This window comes from Nuphar pumila, chromosome 13 (genome assembly GCF_984573655.1).
Source record: "Nuphar pumila chromosome 13, dmNupPumi1.hap1.1, whole genome shotgun sequence".
In the NCBI taxonomy this organism is placed as follows: Eukaryota; Viridiplantae; Streptophyta; class Magnoliopsida; order Nymphaeales; family Nymphaeaceae; genus Nuphar; species Nuphar pumila.
The window spans coordinates 83,869,906-83,894,757 of record NC_143261.1 but is presented as its reverse complement, the minus strand read 5'-3'; the positions used below and the strand labels follow the sequence as shown (position 1 = coordinate 83,894,757).

Genomic DNA, 24,852 nt, shown 5'->3' with positions numbered 1-24,852 from the left:
TTGCAAGTATAAGTACTCGGCTCATAGTTGAGCAAAAATTCTGAGAAATTATGATTGCTTCCTATTGGGCATTCGATGGGTAATATGCATACACTGAGATCACCCCGAGTGTGGGTTGGGATTTAGAAAATCCCTTATGGTGCAATCACTTGCACAAAAAAATAAACAAGAATGAAAAATATGCACACATAACCCAAATATGAGATTTTGGGTATACCTGAAAGACGGTATATGTTATTGGTTTCTCGGGATACCTGAAAACGGTATATGTTACTGGTTTCCTAGGGTTCTGAGTACATCTGAAAGATGATGTACGTTACCGGACCCATGGTCTACCTTGGAGAGGGTAGATGGCACAAGCTCTATGGGACCATTATGTTTTTGTGAGAGCTAGGTGTCTCACTCGGTCCCCAGTTCTCGGAGTTAGGGGCAAAACTACCAATATGTCATAGGTGGTAGATCCAAGTCTTCTGTAGAAGTTTTTCAGGGTGCATCATAATTCTAGTTCTAGCCACTGGAGAGCACTCTCTCGGTCATGGCCTGCCCCCTTTGGATATCCGTACGACTAGTCATACGGGTTATAAAATAATAGACCCCCGTATGGTCTCAGTTCGATACGATGTCGAATGCCTGTGTGTACCCACTAGATAAGTAAAAGATAAACATAAAAGTTTTACATTGTTCTCGTATTAGTTTCAGAGTACAGTTTGTAATCCTTGTCTTAGATCTTAGAAATTATAGAAACAAGTAATGCCTATAAGAATGAGCTTGTAGCTAGTACTTTTTCCTTGTTTCATAATAAAGTAGAAAGCATTCCTGTCTAAGTAAAAATTTTCTTCTTAAAAAGTTATGTTGTATGGAATTTTATGAGTTTAATAACTACAAATGTTGCACATATTTGTACACAAGATATTGAGCACAACATATAAATACAATGCTTCTTACGCAGACAGAGGAGTCTGGCCCTTCTGTATTAAAAAATTTCAGGAAGCGAATGAATGAAGCAATTGTGGGTGTCGCAACGGAAGTAGCCATGGGATCTCAGTTTTCAGTATTTTGGTTTAGACTCTGATTAGCTAGATTTATATTTCAATTATGAGATATAATTAATGACATTAATACTTTAATTAATGAATGAAATGCTTTTAGTACTTCTCTATTCTACCCTGTAATTCTCCTGACACTTAGATTGGTCACTTCCGCTACTTCAAAAAAAAATTATCCAAAATTTTATGTACAAATTGTTGGGGTGTTACAATCGATACAAGTTGTACATATTTTATTGCATTGACTATATATCATATGTGTATTAGTTTTGTACAACTATGTGACATCATTGTACCTACTAGACTTTCATGAGTCTGACCCTTTTTATGATATCCAAGTGATAAGTAAACAATTGATACAGGCGATGGCACGATAATGCGATGATATCAAAAATTAATTCCTTTTATTGTTCGCTCTTAAGCACATTTTGACATTTTGTATATAGAGTTTTTGTATAAAACTATTCCTATCTAAATCTTCGATTTAAACAATTATGGATTTAAATGATTGTGTGAAAATGTGGATCCGGGATATTTGGGGACTCAATCCATTTGTTGAATATTTTTCCTATAACCTGCTCAGGGTTCTTTAACTTGATATTTTCCAACAAATATTTTGTTGTACTATCGTTTTAACTATGAAAAAAGATTATGTACAAAATTTAAATTTTTTCTTAAATTTTACAAGTTAAAAAATTTGAAGTGTTACATGGGGGAGGTATTTATATAAGTTTAAACGTGAAGTTAAGAGTGTTTTAAGATGTGAGAGGTGCATGAAACATGAGATGTGAACGGGAAGGGTGTGTGAAAGAGGGGATTTAAGGAGGAAAATAGGGAGAAAATAAGAGGGGAAAAGGCTTGGGTCTTTTACCTTGATGGGATCCAAGTGGATCCAATGTGGGTCGACCCTCTTGGGTTCCCACCAAGATCTAAACCCATATATATATATATATATATATATATATATATATATATATATATATATATTATTAATTTGGATTGGGTCCACCAATATGATCCAATCCTAAACCCCATGGGTAGACCCCCCTCTTGGGCCAAACCCACCCATTTCTAAATGGGTTGGTCATTAAAAAAAATTGGATCCAATAAGAAGAGTGTCAAGGATCCAATCATTGTTGATCCATTTGAACCAGGTCTAAATCCAGGAATCCTAGGATCCAAATAGTGTGGATCCTAATCGAACTGGGTTCAAAACTAGCCTATTTGGGTTGGTCATCTTGGATCTCTACCAAGATCCGTATTCAAATGGTTTTGAGATCTGATAAGTCCAAGTGTGCCTCAATTGGACATTTCAACCCTGGATTTATGATGGTTAATCCTCTTGGATCCCCCATCAAGATCCAAATTTGAATGTCTTTAAAATCCTATTAATTTGAATGTTATTAAAATCTTATAATTGGATGAAATTTAATTTCATCATTGCTTTAATTATTAGTTTATTTTTAGTCTTGTTTAAATATGAATTAATTATTATTTACCAATTAATTGCTATTTAATTATAAATAATAATAAATTGCAAAACAACTGGTATTCACAAAAAATAATGTGTCAAGAATTTGTTAAATAAGGTAAATAACAATTAATTATGAACAAATTAAAAATTTCCTAATATTTAAGACAATAAATATTCTTCAAAATTTGCAAGTCTTCCAGTTAAAGATGTGCTTATTAAGAAAAGCCATCGATAGTTCAGTCTTAATGAAGTGCTACCTATGAATAGTTGCCAAAAATAGGTACCTAAAATAGTCACCGAGGAAAGCAGGTTGAGGGTAACAAAAAAACTTAGTTTATGCGAAAATAACCTTGGAGGTGCATTTACTAAGTTTATATATGATTCACGAACTCTGCAAAAAATAAAAAAATATTGCATATATATGTCATAAATTTGCAAACATGTAATTAGAATATATGCGATGTTGCAACATTCAATTTAAATTTAAGTGGAGGTTTACACATGTTTATGCAAATTCATAAAGTATATGCGAATAAGTAGGATATTTGTGATGTTCTAGGTTTAATTTTCGCAAACATATTTATGTCAATTCGTCAAGTATATGCGAATAAGTAGGATATTTATGATTTTAGTGGTTTCAGTCTAACCGGATATGCACAAATATATTTATGTGACTTCATGAAGTATATGCGAATACATAAAATATTTGCGATTTTAGTGATTTTAGTTTCATCGAATGTTCAAAAATAATTTTATGTGAGTTCTTGAAGTTCTTATAAGAAAAAATGCAATTCGGAATTTAAATGAGAGTTTGCACTTGCTGACAAGGGGTACAATTTTATCACAATAACCCATTAATTCATAATTGTGAAAGGTAAAAAGGTCTTAACGAGGTTGGGTATTTGCGGTTTTGGACATCGGGAGAATAACGAAAATTGTAGTTTTTTTAGATAAACGTGTCAAATTAGTCATAAAGTATGGTTATTTTTCATTTTTTTTTTGAAAACTCATCTTTGATGCATTGATCAATCCAACTGTCCTACTTTTTGAGATTAATTCAACCAAAAAGAAATAAAAAATTAATTTTGACTTTATAATTTACATCACGTGCTATAATGGTGTTCCTTTTGTGCATGGTTTGAGTTTGACTTGGACCTTACCTGTACCAAACTCTATAGGGTTAGGGTTTGACCTGGTCTTGACCTGTACCAAACCCTATAGGGTCAGGGTTTGGTGATAAATAAAAAGGTCCAATTAAGATCTGGGTCAGACTTGAAGGGTCCGATTAATATATAAAGCTGAGTATGGTTTGTGAAATTTCATACTAGACCCGAGGCCAACCCGAGTTCTGACTAAGATCCACAAATTTTCAATGTAAAAAAGATAAAACATACTATTTTAATGGGTATGGTCCCTGTGCAGTTCATGTAATCCTTATAAGATTCAGGTATAGTTTCTCTTATGGTGGGTCTGTTTGGACCCGATGCCAGCATCTTAAACTAGGTTTGGGTCTGGTTTCACTTGAGTCTGAACCAAACCAGACCCGTTGACACCCCTAGCTGTTATGAAAGTTAAGGATTTGGATCTAAATCTGGTCAAACTACTACAGTGGTAGTTCGTTGGGAGAATAACCGTGGCTAAGTAGTTCATGGAAATGGGAAAGTGAGAGAGTTAAGACTCCACTTTGTATTTGCACTCAAAAGTGGATTTGGTTGGCACAAGTGGGTAGCTGCCAAATCCATTACAAATCCAAGAACTCGTAGCTCCAACATCTTCAGGTACATAAACTTCCTTCAATTCTCAGTTGTAAGAAAGCCAATAGATGTTTTTTTTTTTTTCTCAAATATCCAACCGAATCCAACTCGGCAAGCCGAGTTCAATGCGACTAATATTTAGGTTCAAATTTAGTTTGGGATATCCGATACCAAATTTGAACACACTTAAAATTTTTCTTTTTCATCCGATCCAAATGGGGGCGAGGTGGGGTGGGCCGGGGATTGGGACAGGGAGGGGGCGGGGGAAAGTGTAAGTCTATCTCAGCCCGGATAGATTTTAACCTTCATCCCCGCCTCCATCTCCGTTTCATGCCTTTCATCTCATGTCGAAAACAAAGGCAAGGCGGGGCGGGCCCCGTTGTCCTATGCCTTTCATCTCATGTCCACTGCCATCTCTAACGACGACTGTAAGTACCGCAGGCAAAATCAGCGCGGCTACTTCTGGTTTCTTTATGAAAATATCAAAAGGTTAAAAGTATGAAGTTAAAGTAATGTATTGGAAAGTGGACATAGGATGGACACGGACGAAGTTGTCTTTGATGTATGAATCAGGACCAAAATGGAAAAATCCCTTTGATGAAAACAAAGGGAAAGGGGGGCGGGCGCCCCAAAAACGCAGCGAAACCCTTCAGCCCTCAACCGCCGCTGCTTCTCCCCCTTCTGCTTGACCTCACCAAAGGGGAGCAGCGCTCGCTTCCACTCTCTTTGGGAGCTGCAGATATTCACTCTCACCAGCACCCAATTTTGCAGGTGTGCTCGATTTCCCACCCCCTCTCTCTCTCTCTCTCATCCTTTGCAGTTTCTATGCTTTTCCCTCTCCTAAGTTGGTGGGTTTCCGTCAATCGGGTTATTGGGTTTCATTCGATTTTCAGGAAGACATATGGGTTTTGGCTAAAGCTTGTGTTGCTAAGTTTTTCTTTTGGTGGTGAAATGTGTCAGATGTGAGAGATTTTTTGTTGCTCCTAAGCGTTGGCGGTGGTAGTCTTTCTTTTCTTCTGTTGGTGATGGCTCTGTTCCCACATTTACCACTCTTCTTGCAAAAACAACTCTCTCTCTCTCTCTCTAGGCTCAGTTGTCATTGATATATTTTTTATCTGTTCGTATGGTCTTTTTTCCAATTGAATGCCGCCGCCGACCGTTTTACTTGTCTCTACGTGTCCTCGCACATACTTCTGTTGCTATGCGATAATTTCAAGTCATTCAATACTCTCTTAAGTGATATTTTGCTGCTACTCTTGACACACGTATCCTTGCTTAATACAAGAGTGGGTGGTCGTGTCTGTGATGAAAATCATGAAATCATGTAGACTTGCTTACGAGAGTTCGATAATGATCTTTGTTATGAACGCGGGTCAGAATGTTTGTACTTGATAATTTTGATGTTTACTTTTGCATTGGATTGAATGTCGAGTTTTGCTTTATTTTCGATGCTCTAGTCCTCAAGGGTTATGAGACGAATACCCAGTTTCTGTTGCTTCTTCGCGAGCCCCTCATCTACTAACTTTCTTTGTGCAATTACTTGTGTGCTTATAAAGTGGATAAAGTTTATTTTGCACCCCTAGCTTTGTTTTAGATGATTACTAACTGCAACATTTCAATTTTTAGGTAGCCTCATGGCCCGTAGAAAGCGGAGCCAACAAACTTCATCTTCAACCGCTGGCGCTAATCCCAGCTACCAGGGCAGGGTTACTAGAGCACAATCGCGTGCTAACGCAGTAGGCCATATTGAGCCAAGCTCCTTGACTGACATCATGCCGCCTAGGAATAGGGGTGGTGGGGAGGCAGGTTCTTCACCTCTCCCAGATGAGAAAGAAAGTGAGGAGTGTATGAGATCAGAGATGATTGGAAATGCTACTAGAAAAGAGTTAGTGCAAGACACCTTGTTGCATCAAACTCAGTCCGTAGAGGCTACCTCAAGGTCATCAGGCGAGCGCCCTTACAGTCACAGTGAGGAAGATGGAGGTGATGGCGACGATAGTGTTATTGAGGCGACTGATCAACATGGTGATGGTAAAGATGATAGCAAGGACAGTTGTGATGATGGTGATAGTAATTCTTGTGGTAATGATGATAACATTGATGCTTCCTTGATTGGTTGGCATACCGGCCAGGAACCTTCAACAATGAGGGAAATGGTAACACCTTGCTAACTTGTCTATCTAATTCCACTGGAACAAAGAGGCCATTTAGTGTCACTCTGTTGCTCCTGGTCAAGTCATTGAACCACTGTTCATATAAAAGAGGCTATTTTTCTGAAATTGCTTCTACTAATGCTAGAATTTTTTGGATTTTAGAGATGCTTTAAGATAACCATCTCTACTGTCAAGTCCTTGGGGTTTAGAGGCAATCTTATAGGGCACGTTTGGAAGCGAGAAAAACTCTCATAGGAAAAGAAAGTTTTGCCTATGAGAAGTTTTGATATGACAACTTTTCCCTTTAGAAATTTTTTTGCTTGTTTGTTTGTGCATGGAAAAGTTTTTCTCCTATATCAATGATTGACTAATAATCAGTTAATTCATCCATGAGAATTCTATGCGTATGATAGTAGCAAGGTCTCTTGTGCAGATGCCGTTGTTAAATGAAAATTGTGTGGAAATACAAGCCTCCTGATTGGATGCCGGATCCAAACGACTTATAAGTTGCTTCAATTCCTTGTATTTATGTATATGTATGCTCTGGTAGGGGTCTGCCTAACCCCAGTTTGCTACTAAAAAAATAGATACCAAGAAAGAAGGTTCAGTATAAAAAATTCCCAACAGCAAGAGGTATTTGATGAATACCAATATCTGCGTGAAAATCTTTACAAGAGAGGAAAAATAGAACCATAACATGTGAATAAGATTGTCATACTATGGGGTATTTAAGAGAGGAAAAGGAAAAAAAAAACTTGAAAATCTAGAACCTTGCAAGCGGAAATATTCTTCAGTTTTGAAAAACCAAAACCTTTGCCAAAAATGTTCCAAATTTCTGTTCTCCATATTGTTTAGTTACCAAAAATGTTCCAAATTTCTGTTCTCCATATTGTTTAGTTACCAAAAATTTTGCAGAAAGATGGATCAAATGAATTTAAGCGCTAAGATTGAAACCTTGTAAGCTGAAATATCTAAAAACTTAGTGATCAGTGTACTTTCCCATTCATCAGTAACTAAAGTTTTGATACAACAACCACCACATGCAGAGAAAACACAACTTTTAAGCTAAAGCTTCCTGTAGTTAAGCATTGAAATGAAAGATTATACCTGGTGCCAAATATCCAAAAGTACTAGCGACAACAGTGGTTACTTGGGTTTCACTATCTTTTGAAAGTATTTTGATGGAGGTCACTCCCAAAATTTCTTAATACAAGAGGTCACACCCAAAATTAGGAGGGATTAAGATTAAAGAAACATAGCAGTGTTTTTGAAGATGGTGCTGCATATGTGTTTGCAAGGTAAATGAAGATGATTGAATTGATATTTACACAATTAGAGAATAAGATGGTGCTGCACATGTGATTTTTTCCATAATAAGATGGTGCTGCATGTGATATTTCCACAATAAGATGGTGTTGCATATGTGATTTTTTCAGAATTAGAGAAAACAAGAATCATATATATACAACCATGTGAGGAGAATATGTGCATATACCAGTTCAGTTTATAATTGGGTTTAAATGGATGAACATAAATGGGCTTCTTCAATTCCTACCACATAAACGGAAGTTGTAAAAGCAATAATTTTCCTTACCAACAATCACAATTTAGTCAATTAAAAGCTAAGGACCAGTGCATCTATCATATGTTTGAAGCATGAAAACTATAACATCTTGTGTATACATGTGTCACAGAGTTGTAAAAGTCAATGGTCCCATCAAGGACCAATCCACAAAATGGTTTTAGAAAGATCAAGGAACTAGGAAGAACAATTCACTGCTGCTTATATGTAAAACCTTATTCTTGGAGAAGGCCAAAAACCTTGCCAGGAAAATGCAAAAATAAGAGATATTTAGGCAATAGGTTTCTAGCCAGCCAAATGGCAAGGATCCTACTAGAAATAAGATAACAACTGGAAAAAGAAGAATACATGAAAGCTACCCAAAATATTATAAAAAAAATGATAACTTATTTTTTTCAAAGATTGTTTTTCTTGGTAAAACCCCAACAATGCATCTGCCTGTTGGTGCACATAAGAAGAACGCTGCAACGCTACAACCTTCCTTGTTGTTGCAACACTGCAAACTTATTGGAGCAACCTCTTTAAGAGAGAGAGAGAGAGATGATGGTATGCTTGTAGAAAAACGAAAGAGGGGTGTCCCTCCTGTCAGAGAACGATGAGGGAGGAGAGAGAGGCTCTGATGGCTGCAGAGGAAAACCCAATAGGGCCTGCGATTCTTGCATTTCATTAAGTATACACGTGCAGAAATTAGGGTACGAAAATACCCATTACATAAAATATTAAAATTACAACATGCCATTAATGGGCATGTGTTTAAATAAAATAAAACTTATTGGGTCTAAATCTCAGGATCCAGACCCAGTCGTGAATGATGAAGTCTTTTCACCCTCCCTCAAGTTGTACATGGTTTTGAACCATGAACAACTTGCCGTTTAACATCCAAAATCTATCCTTGATAAGTCCTTTTGTAAACAAGTCAGCAACTTGATCAGCAGTTCAAATGCATTCTGGTTCAATTTCCTTTTCTTCGACTTTCTGTCTTATAAAATATTGATCAATTTCAATATGCTTAGCACAACTGTGGTAGATAGGATTGAATGACATGTTAATAGCACTTTGATTATCACACAAGAAAACGCTTTTAGAAATTGATTCTCCTACTTCTGTCAGTAGGTGTCTGATCCATGTTACTTTGGCTGTAGCAGCTGCCATTGATCTATATTCAGCTTCTGTGCTTGACTTGGCTATGACCTTTTGTTTCCTACTGCTCCAGGAGACAAGATTTAAGCCAATGAAAACACAGTATCCTGAGACTGACCTATGCTCATCTGGATCTCTTGCCCAATCTGCATCTATGTAAGTAAGAAGTTCATGCATATGATGGCCATGCATACTCTTTCTGTACAGAAGATCATCTCCAATAGTTCCCTTCAAATATCGAAGAATGCGTTTAACAACTTCCATATGCTCAATATGTGGTTCATGTATGAACTGAGATATCTGATTGACGGAATAGACAATGTCAGGCCGAGTGAATGTGAGATACTGAAGCATTCCTACTATCCTGTGATATCCTGTAGGGTCCTCGTACAAATCTCCATCTTGGGAACTGAGTTTCTGAAGTACACTAGGTGTGCTTAGAGGTTTGCAATCGATCATACCTGCCTTGCTAAGAATATCAACGACATACTTATGTTGAGTAAGTGTCATGCCTTCAGGAGTCCTGTCAACTTCTACTCCAATAAAGTATCACAGCTTACCAAGATCCTTCATCTTGAATCTATAGTTCAAAAGTTCTTTAACCTGTTCAATATGTTCATTAGAGTTACCTATAATGATAATGTCATCAACATATATCAATAACAGGGTAAGTATATTTTTGCATTTGAATATGAAAAGAGAATGGTCAAGAAGAGACCGACTAAAGCCATATTTTTCAACTTCAAGTGAAAAACTGTCAAACCAAGATCGAGATGCCTGCTTCAGACCATATATAGCTCTCTTTAACCTGCACACATATTCTTTAGAGTTTCCTTCTGCATACCCAGTGGGTTGCTTTATGTATACTTCCTCTTTCAGAGTTCCATGTAGAAATGCATTTTTCACATCCAGTTGGCTGAGAGTCTACTATTGCTCAACAACCAATGATAGTACGATGCGGATAAGGCCCATTTTCATGACTGAACTGAAGGTCTCATCATAGTCTTGTTCTTGCTTCTGTGTGAAGCCTTTGGCAACCAACGTAGCTTTGTATCGCTCGATAGTGCCATCTGGCTTATACTTTATCTTATACACCCACTTTGACCCAACCACATTTTGATTGTGTGGTATGGGAACAATATCCCAAGTGTCACATTCATGAAGAGCCTCCATTTCTTCGTTCATGGCTTCAATCCATCGCTTAAAATTTATTGCTTGATAAAATGTTGTGGGTTGATCTTTCTTGCCCAAAGAGGCTAAGAAGAGTTGAAAATCCATCGTGAAGTTCTCATAATTAACCCACCTATCAATTGGATGTCGAGATCGAGTAGACCTTCTGTGAACAAGTGATTAAATGAAAACAAAAGGAGAATTCTGCTCCTGATTAGAGCTGAGAGGTATCTCCTTCTCACGTCTAGAGTAAACAATGCCTTTATACCTTTCGGGGGCCAACAATGATTCAAAAATTACATTTTCTTGAGTTCTTTGCGCAACAGTAGGTACGTTTCCCTCATCTCTTTGATTACATTCAGAAGAACAAACAACATCAATACTAGAAAAGAGATCTGAGTTCAATCAAGGATGATAAACTTCAATTTCTGGAGAAGTGTTAGCACTATGGCCAAAATTTGATTCGTCAAACACAACATTTCTGGATATTTTGATGCGCTTGCTCACAGGATCATAGCATCAGTAGCCTTTGTAATCATCAGCGTACCCAACAAATCAGCACTTTAAGGCCTTATCCTGAAACTTGTGCTACATGGAACTGTCAACATGAACATAACATACACACCCGAATACACGCAAATCATGATAGTTTGGATGCACACCATGCAAAGAGAAATAGGGTGATTTGTTTTTCAAGATGTTCATGGGCAATCAATTTATGACATAGACTGCTGTATGAAAAGCCTCTGTCCAGAAGGTAACTAGAAGATTACTATCATACATCATGCTTGTTGAGACTAAGAGGTTTTAAGTTAAAGTTTTTTCTAAACTAGAGGTTATTTGAAATTTAATGTTTAATGAGGGACTTGTGTGTAATTTCTTTCTTTGGTCTCTCTCTATTTAATATAGAGATTAGCCCTAATCTAAGGTAACGAGTTCTCTCATTTCTATACAGCCATCTCTCTCTCTCTCTGCCTCGGTTTCTGTGTTTGTTTTCAGATCTTTTGCATGGTATTAGAGCGGTAGATCTCGGGAGCGTGATCGATCTACACCAACAAAAAAAACAAAACAAAACAGAAAGGGTTGGAAACAGGTGTGCTGCTCTTCTAGTTTTTTTTATCTGATGACAGATCTGTGACACGATGATTGTGTGTCATTATGATCGGGATATGACAGGTTTTTTTTTAAGTTGGTCGAAAAAAAAAACGAAATTGTTTTTGGCTATCGTGATTTATATGGGAGCAACTGTCGAGATTCAAGAAAAAGGAGAGTAAGAAAAATACCTTGGAACCACAGACCTTGGAGAGGATCACTGCTCTGATACCATGTCAGAGAACGATGAGGGAGGAGAGAGAGGCTTTGATGGCTGCAGATGAAAACCCAATAGGGCCTACGATTCTTGCATTTCATTAAGTATACACATGTACAAAAATTAGGGTACGAAAATACCCATTACATAAAATATTAAAATTACAACATGCCATTAATGAGCATGTGTTTAAATAAAATAAAACGTATTGGGTCTAGATCTCAGGATCCAGACCCAATCGTGAATGACGACGTCTTTTCACCTCCCTGGTTACAAAAAAACGAAAGAGATTGGGAGGGTGTCTCTCCCTTGTTGCACCAAAACGAAAGAGGGGCATCTCCCTAGCTGCAGAAAAATGAAAGAGATTCAGAGGGTGTGTCTCCCTAGTTACAGAAAAACGAAAGAGGGGCGAGAGAGAAGGGCATCTCTCCCTGGCTGCAGAAAAATGAAAGAGGGGTGAGAGAGGAGGCAGGCTGCAGAAAAAGAAAGAAGGATGAGAGAAGCTCTAGCTCAGAAAAGTTTTGATATGAAAGATTCCCCCCCCCCCCCCCCCCCCTAGGTGGAGGAATCTTTCTTATCAAAAAAGGGGCTTTTTAGAAAAAAATTCGCAAAGAGATATTTTCTCTCATTTGGAAAAGTCGGAAAAATCGTACGGGTTGTCCGACTTTTATAATTTTTCCTACATCTTTCCCGCTTCCAAACGTGTCCATAGAATTACATATTTAATCACAGTCTTATTTTTCTATATCAAGCTATTTTGTTGTCCTTGGATGTCAACTAGCCACCTCTGATGTTTTGTCTGGAGATGGCACCTCCATTATAAACTTGTTTGATAGGGCTCCATTATTGACTTAAAAAGTGCTTTCTTGTTCCTGCCTGTTATTTTTCGCCACCTCCATTAATCATCAGTCCACCTCTCTCTCTCTCTCTCTCTGTAATTGTGCGTAGTACATGAACAACTAGGAAAGCATGAGCATGTCTGTCCTCCTTCATCCACCCAAAGTCTTCTCTATCCTGTCGCTGTCAAAAGTCTTCCTTTCTTTGTCTAGGAAAAGATGAAGGAGAAAGGCGAACTGGCAGCTGGTTTTTATGTTTAAATACAAGAATTGGCTGATGGCTTTGTGTTTTTGTTTTCCCCCTTTAATCACCTGATGAAAATATCACAAAACTCTTAACTATTTCACCAGTTTGAGCATTTTTGCTTTCTTTTACATGATCACAAAGTAACCCCCAAATCTTAATGAACATTTCTGTGTTTGTTTCACCATTACTTGTTTCATTTTGGACACGATACTTGCAGAGTTCTGTACTTTAACTGTTTCAGATTTCTAAAGTTTGTTGTTTCACATTTTTTATGAGGTAAAAAATTTGTTGTTAAGGAGTTACAGAAAGCTCTGATTATGTGACTTATATTGTTGAAGGTTCATTGAGAATTATTGATCATGGTTTTTTTGGTTGTATGCTATTTGTGGTATTGCTTATAAATGATAAGAGCTTTAGCTTATGCCATTGTGATATATAATCCTAATGTCATCTATCTGGAAACTAGACAATTATAATGAGAAATTTTCATTTGGAAAATATTTTTGTTACCTTTTTTCTTTTTATTTCATTTGATTATTTGAATTGCCTATTACAATGTTCTTAAGCAACATTCTGTTTTTTCATTAATATTTGGGAGTGTTGGTAATCGAATTCATGATACTATCATGGTACTTTCTAAATCCACTGACAACAACCATCACCACCACCACCTGCATGCATATACCATCTTCCCCTTGCCATGTGTTATTGGCTCTCTCTGGTTAACCATGGAGGACACATTGACAAAATGCCGTCCTTCTTTAATCCATCCAAGGTTTGCTCTATTTGGTCACACTTGGAAGTATTCCTCTCTTAATTGAGAAGAGCATTTTTTATTTTATTTTTTACTTTACTATTTCATCTAGTCATATTATCATAGAGCCCCTAAATATTGTACCAAGTTGGGATTTTTCTTTGATATCTTTTATTTTTAATGACGAGGAGCCTATCTAAGAATGAGGATCACTTAATCCCATCTCTAGGTGAATGCATTTGCTTTCAAAGGACAACTGTTTTTTCAGATGCCCAATATGCTTCCTTAGATGGTGATTTTCCTGTGATACCTGCAGGAAAATAGGAAAAGCAAGAAGAAGGAAATAAGAAAAAAGAAGTGAAGGAAAGAAAACACGGGAGAGCATGTCATTCCTCTCCTCTCTTTTATTAATAAGCCCCCTTTTTACACAAAAGACTGTTGTACCCTTAGTTATGAGGGTGATATATCAGAAATATACACAAGGATAGTCAAACTACATATAGACTGTACTGTTATGACCTCTTTACGTGTTTTGCACACTCCCTCTCAAGTTGGGGATGAATACATTTATCATTCCCAACTTGCAAGATATTTCTTCATGTTTGGTCCTATTAATTGCTTTTGTAAGAATATCTGCCAGTTGATCGTGTCTTCACATGTGAAACCTTGAATATTCCATTTTCAATCTTTTCTCTGATAAACTGACAATCAACCCCAATGTGCTTTGTCCTTTCATGATGAACAAGATTGGTAACTATGTGGATTGCTGAACTATTATCACAATAAAGAGGTATAAGAATGGTAGCTTCAATGCCTATCTCACATAAAATCAATCTAATCCAATTCCCTTCACATGCTCCTAGTGCCATGGCTCTATATTCAGCTTCAACACTAGAGCTGGACACCGCATCTTCCTTTGTACTCCTCCATGAAATAAGATTCCTTCTTATTAAGGTACAGTACCCGGTGGTAGATCTTCTATTATCAAGAGATCCAACCCAATCTGCATCTGTGAAGACCTCTACTCTGCAATGGTTATGATTGGCATATAGAACCCCTTTTCTAGGGTTCTTCTTGAGATACCTCAGTGAATGCACTTTGCATATGAAGGTTGCTCAGATGATGCATGAATCTACTCAACACACCCACAACATTATGCAATATCTGGCTTGGTAATGGTGAGATAGATTAGTTTTCCCACAAGTCTTTGATGAGGCTTGCATTCCAACATTCTTGTTTCCTTTAGAAGATCTAACACATACTTCCTTTGTGAAATCACTATCACTTGGAATGATCTTAGAGCTTCAATTCTAAGGAAATACCTAAGAGCTCCCGAATCCTTAAATACTCTCTTTAAGTGAACCTTTAGCCTCTTGATTTCTTCTTCGTCATCCCCCATTACCACTATATCATCAACATATACTATTAGAATGCTCACACATTGTCCTCTTTTTATGAAAAAAATATGATCAAAAGCACTTCTTCGATATCCAAATTCAATGATTGCTTTACTGAACTTATCAAACCAGGCCCAACGAGACTGCTTCAAGCCATAGATAGACTTTCTTAACTTGCACACAAGATTTTGACTTTCTTTTGGAATGAAACAAAGAGGAGGAGCCATGTCTACTTCTTCGAAGAGCTCTCCATGCAATAATGCATTCTTCACATTTAATTGATATAGTGACCATGACCTGTGGGCTGCTAGAGCAGGAATGATTTGTATGAGATTTAACTTTGCTATTGGTGCAAATGTCTCTTGATAATTTATCCATAAGTTTGAGTGAAATCCTTGGCTACCAACCAAGCTTTATATCGTTCAATGGTTTCATCAGGCTTGAATTTAAGGGTATATACCATCTACAACCCACTACCTTCTTATCAGGTGGCAGAGGTACCAAAATCCCATGTGTGATTCTTCAACAATCGGTGGCTCCCAACGACTATATGGAGACATATTACAATAATTCCCTTACACAGAGAGATAAAATACAAAAGATTGAAAAGAAGAACAATAAAGAAAGACCTACAAAATGATGTAACCGTAAGTTTGCAAATACAAAAAAATGTGTCTTTAAAAGTCTTCATGGTCTTCATCATATTACTTCATTAGTTCCTTTCATTGAAGGGGGTATAGAGTTCAATATTTCTGTTAATCATTTGCTCTAATCGACTCTTCAATACTTGAGAACCTGTAAATAGAGCAAGCTAAATATCCCAACTATACAAAAGAACATATGTATCATAAAAACAAAGAATCATTTTAAAATATTATTTGTTCAAAATATATTGATATTATGGAAGAAGACATGCTCATAAATCATTAATCACTTTAAACATTCATGAAAAACAGTCATGGAAGCATGCATAATATCCCATACTTCAAAATGATAAAGTAAAACCTGCAAAGCAAACTTCACGATCATGCATAAGATGTGAAAAACTCAAAAAACAATCAATAATAAAAGAGAGTCAACTTCATGTATTTAGGATAATCAACACATATTTATCAAGAAAAAACACATTAATGCATAAAAGACATGAAATAGGGTTTGTTGAGTAACATTAATACCTTGAATAAATTACTCACAAAGGTGTTTAAATAATAAAATCCCACAAAGAAGAGTTTTACTCATAAATAGTTTTTTTTAAGAACAAGTCATTTTTACACAGCAGAAGATACAAGAAAGGATTCAAATTATTCAATAAAGGTTAAGATAAGACAAATATGGCAAATATGAATCAATCAAACATTATATTTTAGAAGTAATATTAACTATTCAACTAATGCTTATATTAATGAATCATGCAATAATTTAGAGCCAATGAAAGAGTCACTTGTAGACCAATTACAATAAAACTTTTTCAAGAGAGAACAACTTATAAGATATTTAAAATTTCACAAATATCAAAAAATAATATTTTGCAAATAGTAATATATATGCAAAACACACAAGGTAACCAATTATGAAACAAATTTAAAGTGTCCTTAATCATGCAATTAAAGCATATTCAATGCAAAATGCATGAAAATATCTCAATAACCATTTTCCATATAAAGATAAATGAGTAGTAGAAATTCAAAAAATTTGTGGAGATTTAAAAATCTCGTATAACATAATGACTGATGTTTGTAAATCTCAATAATAGTTTGACCATCACAATCAATCACCTCACTAGACCTCCAAACCTTAAAATTTAAGTGTATCAGCTACTACAACAAGAGCACAATTACGAATGTCAGCAATAATCATCTTCGTGACCATGCACAAACACTACAGGGATCCCTAACAATTCAAATTAAGAGATCAATCATAAATATCAGCAACGATCATCTTTGTAACCATGCACAGGCAATATATGGCTCCCTGACAATACAAATCAGCTACAATCCACAAGAGGTGCATATAAGTCACCTTATAAATGATTTTAAAGATGTAAACAACATCAATTTTAACAGGTGCACATAACTCACCACACCGATAATCCAAAATCTCTTATAAACAACATCAGTTTCAACGCGTGCATATACCTCACCGCACTGATAAACGTCTCTTGTCTACATAAACTGACACTTAAATAAAAGGCATAAAAAGAAAAAAACATACAAGGTAAGAGAGATTGTAATAAAAGCAAACTAATATTACAAAAAAATAAGGATCAATTTTACTAATCTTTCGAATCACCATGGTTTCAAAAAAGGATAGCCATCATAGATAAACATAATTATAAGCATCCAACGTCATAACAATGGTCAAAACAAATGAGTGATACAACACAATCAGAAAACCAGAGATCAAACAAAACTCAGTTAGAGCCAAACTATAAGTTGACAATCTAAACTGGCATAATCGAGGTGCACATAACTCACCTCAACAAACAACTCTGGTTCAACAATAACAAGGCCAAGAGAAAGATGCACCATATAAGATTTTGTGATGGACAAAGCTAATGCCACAAGAAGGCAATAAATACTCATGAAAATTAATATTCCAAATAAGTGAGTTCATATAGAAGAACCAATTTGAAAAACAAAGTTTCAAATAAAAACCAATAAAGATAAATGAGATAAAGTTCAATTATATGCAACCAAGATGTCAATTGATAATTTTTTATAAACCTTGTAAGTAAAGACAATCAAGGTTACATCAATAACAATGAATACTGAGCATGGCCAATATAAATGAGCTATCCAGAGAAATATTTCAATCTAGATTATAAGTCTCTTATGAGGCAACAATGACATATAACATTAAAGAGGCCAAAACATACAAATATTCTCAAAGAACCATACACAAGGCCAAGAGCATACCCAAGTACAATCAATCATGGATACTCACAAGGAAATTTAAATTTATGTATATCCAATAATCTAATAACTTTAAGGCAACTAAGAGTACATAAAATCCACTATAATATTTAAAAATTAATATTTTATAAACAAGATCCATTAATCAAGAAAATTAGTGTCCACTAAAGATCCAAGTGGACAAGCACAATAAGTGTCCATTAGGAGCATATCAACAAAGCCCACAAAAGGGCATCCATAAAAAGACTCAAAATGAAAAGGACTCATCCACGAAGAGTGCTTTGCCCCTACACTCAGTGAACTTGTGCCCTATCTTCCCACAAGTATAACAGTTGATGGGTTTGCTAGAACTAGCTTCCCTATCTTGGGATGATCCTTGCATGTCCTGACTCGGTTTCCTAGGCTGGGGGTTCGCATTTGGGTGTATGTAAGGATGCACATACTTACTAGTGAGTGCAATGGGTGCACGACTAGTCGTCTTCATAGGCTGACTCACTCTACCTAATGCCTTTCTTTGGGAAGACTTCTTCCAATGCCTAGCTCGTTGATGAGCTTCCGACAAGGTCCAACATTCAACAAAATTGAGCATATTCTGTAACTAATAATTGAGACCTCCTATGTACTTTGACACTAATTGCTCTTCATTTTCTCGAATGTCATACCTTGCAACTAGGTCATGGAATTCTTCGGTGTATTGATCAATCGACTTCGTACCTTGCTTGAGGTTTTGGTACCTTTGGTACAATTCTCGATTATAGTTATGGGGCAAGAACTGAGCTCTAAACTTTTGCTCCATGTGCTCTCACATGATGATGGGTCATCTATCTTGATGAATTTGTGAAAGTATCTTCAACAAGATACTTTAGTCGATAACACAATAACCTTGATAATAAATGTGTGAACATACACACACCAAGAACACTTGGAACACTTGTGCACAACAAGCACAACACACGGAATCACAAATGTGCAAATGCACTCATAAGATTCATAAACAACTAAAGAGGTTGGGCTATAATCCCAAAACCCTTAATAAAATACAAGAGGAGATGCCCCATATTTATAGGGCTTTTAGGAGGCCTTGGGAGGGGCTCCACATAGTCGTTGGAGCCCCTTCAACGGTCACAAATGTGACCGTTGGAGGGCCCACCGACTAGTGGGTTGGGCCCCTCCCAATGCATGTACAATGCATTAAATGGAAGAAAAAGGAAAAAGAAAAAAGGAAAAAGAAAAAAAGGGAAAAATACAAACCATGTTCACGAAAGTGAATATGTGTAAAATACCTAAACTACCCTTACCTAAGCTACCCTTAGCAATATATATATTTTATATATATAATAGGTAGATACATATACATATGTAATATATGTATATGTATCACCTTATATATATAAAATATATATACGAAATTACAACATATTTTAACACCCCCCCTCAAATTTAGGGCAAGATGATCGATAGTTTGCCAAGAAGGAAGTTGAACCGCGGAGCGCACAAGGCTTTAGTAAAGAAGTCTGCCAACTGATATTCGGACGTGACATAAGGAAGATCAATGACTTCTTTGAGATATGCTTCACGAACATAGTGACAGTCCATTTCGATGTGTTTAGTCCGCTCATGAAAGGTGTGATTTTTCGCAATGTAGATTGCACTCTTGTTGTCACAATAAAGCTTAGTGGGCCCTTCTATTAGTTAAATTATGTAAATCAAACTTGTAACTTCGTATATATATATTTTACATATATAAGGTAATACATATACATATATATAATATATGTATATGTACATATATATAATATATGTATATGTATCTACCTATTATATATGTAAAATATATATATAATTCTATCTTTAGTCTTAGGGGTAGTTTAGACATTTTTACACATATTCTTTTTCGAATATGTCTTGTAATTTCTTTTCCCTTTTTATTTTTCTTTTTTCATTTAATAAATGCATTTGTACCTACCTTGGGAGGGGCCCAACACACTAGTCGTTGGACCCCTCCAACGGTCACATTTGTGACCGTTGGAGGGGCTCCAACGACTATGTGGAGCCCCTTCCAAGGTCTCCTTTAGCCCTATAAATATGGGCACTCTCTCTTGTATTCTCTTAAGGGTGTTGGGGTTTATTGCTCAACCATTTTAGTGTTTATAAAACTTATGAGTGCATTTGCACATTTGTGATTTCGTATTTTGTGCTTTTGGTGCACTGTTAAAATGTACCCATCAATTGTTGTAATTAGACATATTTTATATATATAAAAGATGATACATATACATATATGGTATATATGTATATGTATCCTCCTATTTATATATATAAAATATATATTTTCCTTTTGTTTAGCCGTAGGGGTATTTTAGTCTTTTCCTCTGTTTTACGCACATTCACTTTATGAATGTGATTGTAATTTATTTTATTTTTCTTTTTCTTTTATTTTTTATTTCTTTTTTCTCAAGTACCAAAAGGTACCTTGGGGGGCCCACTCAAATAGATGTTGGGCCCCTTCCAACGGTCACATTTGTGACCGTTGGAGGGGCTCCAACGTCTATGCGTGGAGCCCCTCCAAGGCTCCTTTTTGTTGTTATAAATAGGGGCTCTCCTCTTTGTATTTGTTACTTCTTGAGGGAGCTTATGCTCCATTGTAATGGGGTTTTTACCCCTTGTCCATTGTTTCTTCAATGATATGCAACTTATGACTTTATGTCATATTTTTCCCTTTTTATGGGTTTTATGGGTTAGCACATTATGTGCTTGTGTTGTTTCCCTTTAATGGGTATATTTGCACTTCACGTGCATATGTATGGGTTCATTATTGAACCCAATGTATTCCAACTCACTTTCTAACAACAAGTGTTCCAAGTGTTCTTGGTGTGTGTGTGTTCACACATTTATATCGTTCTATTGCCTTTAGTATCTTGTTGAAGATACTTTTACATGGTATCAGAGCCTCGTTGAAAAAGGAGAATTGCGATTCGCCCTCTCTTGCATTCCTCGAAAAGCGTGCCTTCAAGTTTTTCGAAATCAAAGAGGATCACTTTCTTCGAGCAATATTTTAGGAGTCTCTCTTGTCAAGGAAGACGCGAAAAGTAATTGAGGTACGTATTATTCCTTGGCTTCTTTCCGCTCTAATGGGCGAAAAAGACTCCCATTTCTCTCTTGGGTTTAAGCTTAATGGCTCAAACTATCATGTTTGGGCCGGTAATATGGAAGCTCATATTAAAGGAAAGGGGCTTTGGGGTTACGTCCATGGATCCATACCGGAACCGGAACCCAAAATTACCATTGTTGAAGGAGGGGATATTAATATCCTCGAAGGGGATGAAAGAAAAAAGGCCCTTGAAGAGTATTCTAAAAAACATGATGATTGGGAAATGAAGAACTTCAAGATCTTATCTTGGATTTTCTCATCCGTTTAGACCAAGATAAACGCCAACATCATCAAATTTAAAAGGGCTTCCGAAGCTTGGGTATATCTTGAGAAAATGTACACCTCAAGAGATCTATCCCACAAGTACTTTCTCCAAAAGAGGGCTTTGACTCTCCAACAAAATGACATGACCATTCGGGAGTACTTTGCCGAATTATCCTCTATTTGGGACGAGCTCGCAATTCTTGAACCTAAATGGAGTGGTGAGGCAATCGAATTAAGGCACAAACAACTTGAGAAAGACCGGTTCAATTTTTTAAATGGCCTTAGACCCGAATTTGAACAAGTTCGGTCCTCTCTTCTCTCTGCTTTCACATCTCCCTCACTTGAAGATGTTATCACCAAGCTAAGTGGTGAAAAAACTCGTATGGGGATTGGCAAAAATAATTCTAGCATTCTTGTTACTGCCTCTACTCAAGAAGATGGTGAAATGGCTAATGCCGTGTCAAGACCGGAAAACAATATGAAGACCTATAGACCTCCTCAGTTCAAGAATCAAGGTCAAGGAGGAAATGATCGATATGGCAAAAGAGACTATAGCAAAGTGACATGCTACTATTGTAAAGAACCCGGACATATGAAACCTTTTTGTCCTAAATGGAAGAAATTGATTGCAACGGCTATGACATCCCAAGTTGAAGAACGACCTTCTTCATCAAGTGAGTCTCTTTCTCTTCAACAAATCGTAGAAGCACTCCAACCTCTTCTCAAGGGAGGTACTTCCGGAGCCGCTATGTCATCCTCTTCCCCCGGTAAGACATCTTGGCTTTTAGATTCTGGGGCATCCTTTCACATGACCCCTAACTCTTGTTCTCTTTCAAATTTTTCTAAAAATTATTTTCCATCCTTTGTCTCAACCGCGGACGAAACATCTCTTTATATTAAAGGAATAGGTAATTTTGAAAAACAAGACTTCTTTGTTCCGAAAATCCGTTTTATCCCAAACCTTAACTTAAATCTTCTTTCCGTCTCCCAACTCTCGGACCATGGTTGCGATATAAAATTCTCTTCTAATAAATGTTGGATACAGGATCGCCAGTCCGGGAGATTGATTGGGGAAGGCTCTAGAAGAGGAGACCTCTACTACGTAGATTTTCTTCAAGTTCCCAAGAGTCAATTTTGCAATGTCGTCCAAAACAAAGATATTCATGTATGGCATAAGAGATTGGGTCATCCCAATATTGTTAAAATCTCTTATTTGCCTTTTGTTAAACATCTTTGTAAAAGTGACTTTTTGTGTAATGAATGCATCCTTGGGAAAATGAAATGCTTACCTTTTCCTCAAAGATCCATGTTTACGACAAAACCATTTGAATTTGTCCATTCCGATGTATGGGGACCGGCTCCGGTAATGTCAAAAGGAGGATTTTCATATTATGTGATCTTTGTAGATGACTACACTAGGTTTTGTTGGATTTATTTCCTTAAACATAAACATGAAGTTTTCTCAACCTTTAAAAGCTATGTCACATGGGTGCGGGTGCGGGCGCGGGTGCGGGTGCGGGGATTCGGCACTTCCAAAAAACCCGGGTGCGGGGATGCGGCAGGGGCAAAAATATAATATATATATATGCGACGCGGGTTTTTTCAAATTTCATTTTATATACAGCTGCAGTGCTGCACGCACCCATTTCGTCAGGAGAACAGTGGAAATCCTTTACTAAAAAAACCATCATTATCATTTATTATGGAGAGAGAAAATCCTTTACGAAAAAGGATTGAAAAGGCAGCTGCTGTCAGCTGTCATTTATTGTGGAGAGAGAAAATCCTTTACGAAATTGAAAAGGCAGGAGCAGCAGCTGCTATCATTTATTGTGGAGAGAGAAAATTTTTTACGAAATTGAAAAGGCAGGAGCAGCAGCTGCTGTCATTTATTGTGGAGAGAGAAAATCTTTTACGAAATTGAAAAGGCAGCTGCTGTCAGCAGAAATTTTTTTAAAAAAAAATTTCGCAGCCCATTTCGGAGGGCAATTTTTTTTTTTTAAAAAAAATCCAAACATAAATGGACCAAAATGATCCTGGGTGCGGTCAACGCACCCAAAATTGGGTTGACCGCGCCCGGTGCCGCACCCGCACCCGCATCCGCGTTGAGTCGCGTCGACGCGGGTGCGGAACCCTGCTAGCCGAATCCCTGTGACATAGTTTAAAAGTTTTCACATAATGATTTCAAATCAATTCAATGGATGTTTAAAAATCTTTAGGTCTGACTCTGGAGGAGAATATCTCTCAAATGAATTTAAAAGTTATCTTGAAAATTTTGGTATTCTTCACCAAAAATCTTGTCCAAAAACCCCTCAACAAAATGGGTTAGCCGAACGAAAGCACAGGCACATCATTGAAACAACTAGGACTTTACTCATTTCTCAAAACATTCCAAAAAATCTCTGGGCTGAGGCAGCCCTTACTTCTGTCTATCTCATAAACAGACTCCCATCGAAGAATTTAAATAAAATTTCTCCCTTTGAAAAACTGTACGATAAGGAACCTGATTATAGCAGGTTAAGGGTCTTTGGGTGTAAATGTTTTGTTCTTACTGATAAGAATGACAAACTTTCCCCTAAAGCCATTCTTTGTGCCTTTCTTGGCTATTCTGAAACCCAAAAGGGGTTTCGTTGTTATGATATCAAAAGTGATAAATTGTATGTTTCCAGAAATGTGAGTTTTTTGGAAAATGTTAGTGGATTCGAACATAGTGACCCTCATAATGAAAATATGGATTACTCCTTTTTATTTGATTTACTGAATAAAGACGATGATACTAGTGATAATGAGTCAGATCAAAGTAACCCAAATGAATTTGAAACCGAGGAAAACATCTTCTTGCCTCCTTCGTCACATCAACATATTGATGAAATACCTAGAGACCCTATCACCTACACTCATAGAGATCAAAACAATTTTAGGAGTGCTCTTGACAGATATAATGATGCCAGTCCCAGTGTCTCTCAGAATGAAGTGATCCCTCGTAGAACCGAAAGAAGTAGAAGGCTTCCTTCTAGGTTCATTTCCTATGACTCCTTTTCATCAAGATATAGAGCTTGCCTTAGTGCCATCCACTCCTATATAGAACCTAGAAATTTTGAAGAAGCACGAAAGTTCCCTGAATGGATTAATGCAATGGACAATGAACTTGAGGCTCTGAGAAGAGCCAAAACTTGGAAGTTTCAAAATCTTCCTAAAGGCAAGAAAACAATAGGGTGCAGATGGGTTTTTAAAGTAAAAACTAAAAGTGATGGATCCCTTGAAAGGTATAAAGCTCGCTTGGTTGCAAAAGGATATAGTCAAGAATATGGTATTGACTATGAAGAAACTTTTGCTCCTGTAGCCCGTATGGTCACTGTCCGATGCCTTATAACCGTTGCCTCTATCAACAAATGGAACATCTATCAAATGGATGTTAAAAATGTTTTTTTAAATGGTGATTTAATCGAAGAAGTTTATATGGATGCTTCTCTTGGAATGGAGGCTCCTAAGGGAAAGGTGCTTCGTCTTCAAAAAGCACTCTATGGCCTAAAGCAAGCCCCCAAGGCTTGGTATGATAGATTTAACTCTGTTATGATTGAGAATGGTTTTTCCTCTTGTTTTACTGACACTGCTCTATTTGTTAGAAAATCCAATGCAGGGATTGTAATTTTACTTCTGTATGTT

The 24,852-nt window shown here is 36.7% G+C and overlaps 1 protein-coding gene across 1 annotated transcript in view; it reads left to right on the top strand.

Annotated features, from left to right (window-relative positions):
- The first annotated feature begins 4,870 nt into the window (after nt 1-4,870).
- LOC149818925 (uncharacterized) overlaps nt 4,871-24,852 on the top strand; it is a 39,221-nt gene continuing 19,239 nt past the window's right edge. The window contains exons 1-2 of the mRNA XM_089984208.1: nt 4,871-5,045; nt 5,901-6,430. Of these exons, the coding sequence (XP_089840334.1) occupies nt 5,909-6,430 (522 nt within the window). The 5' untranslated portion in view covers nt 4,871-5,045; nt 5,901-5,908. The remainder of the gene's footprint in view (nt 5,046-5,900; nt 6,431-24,852) is intronic.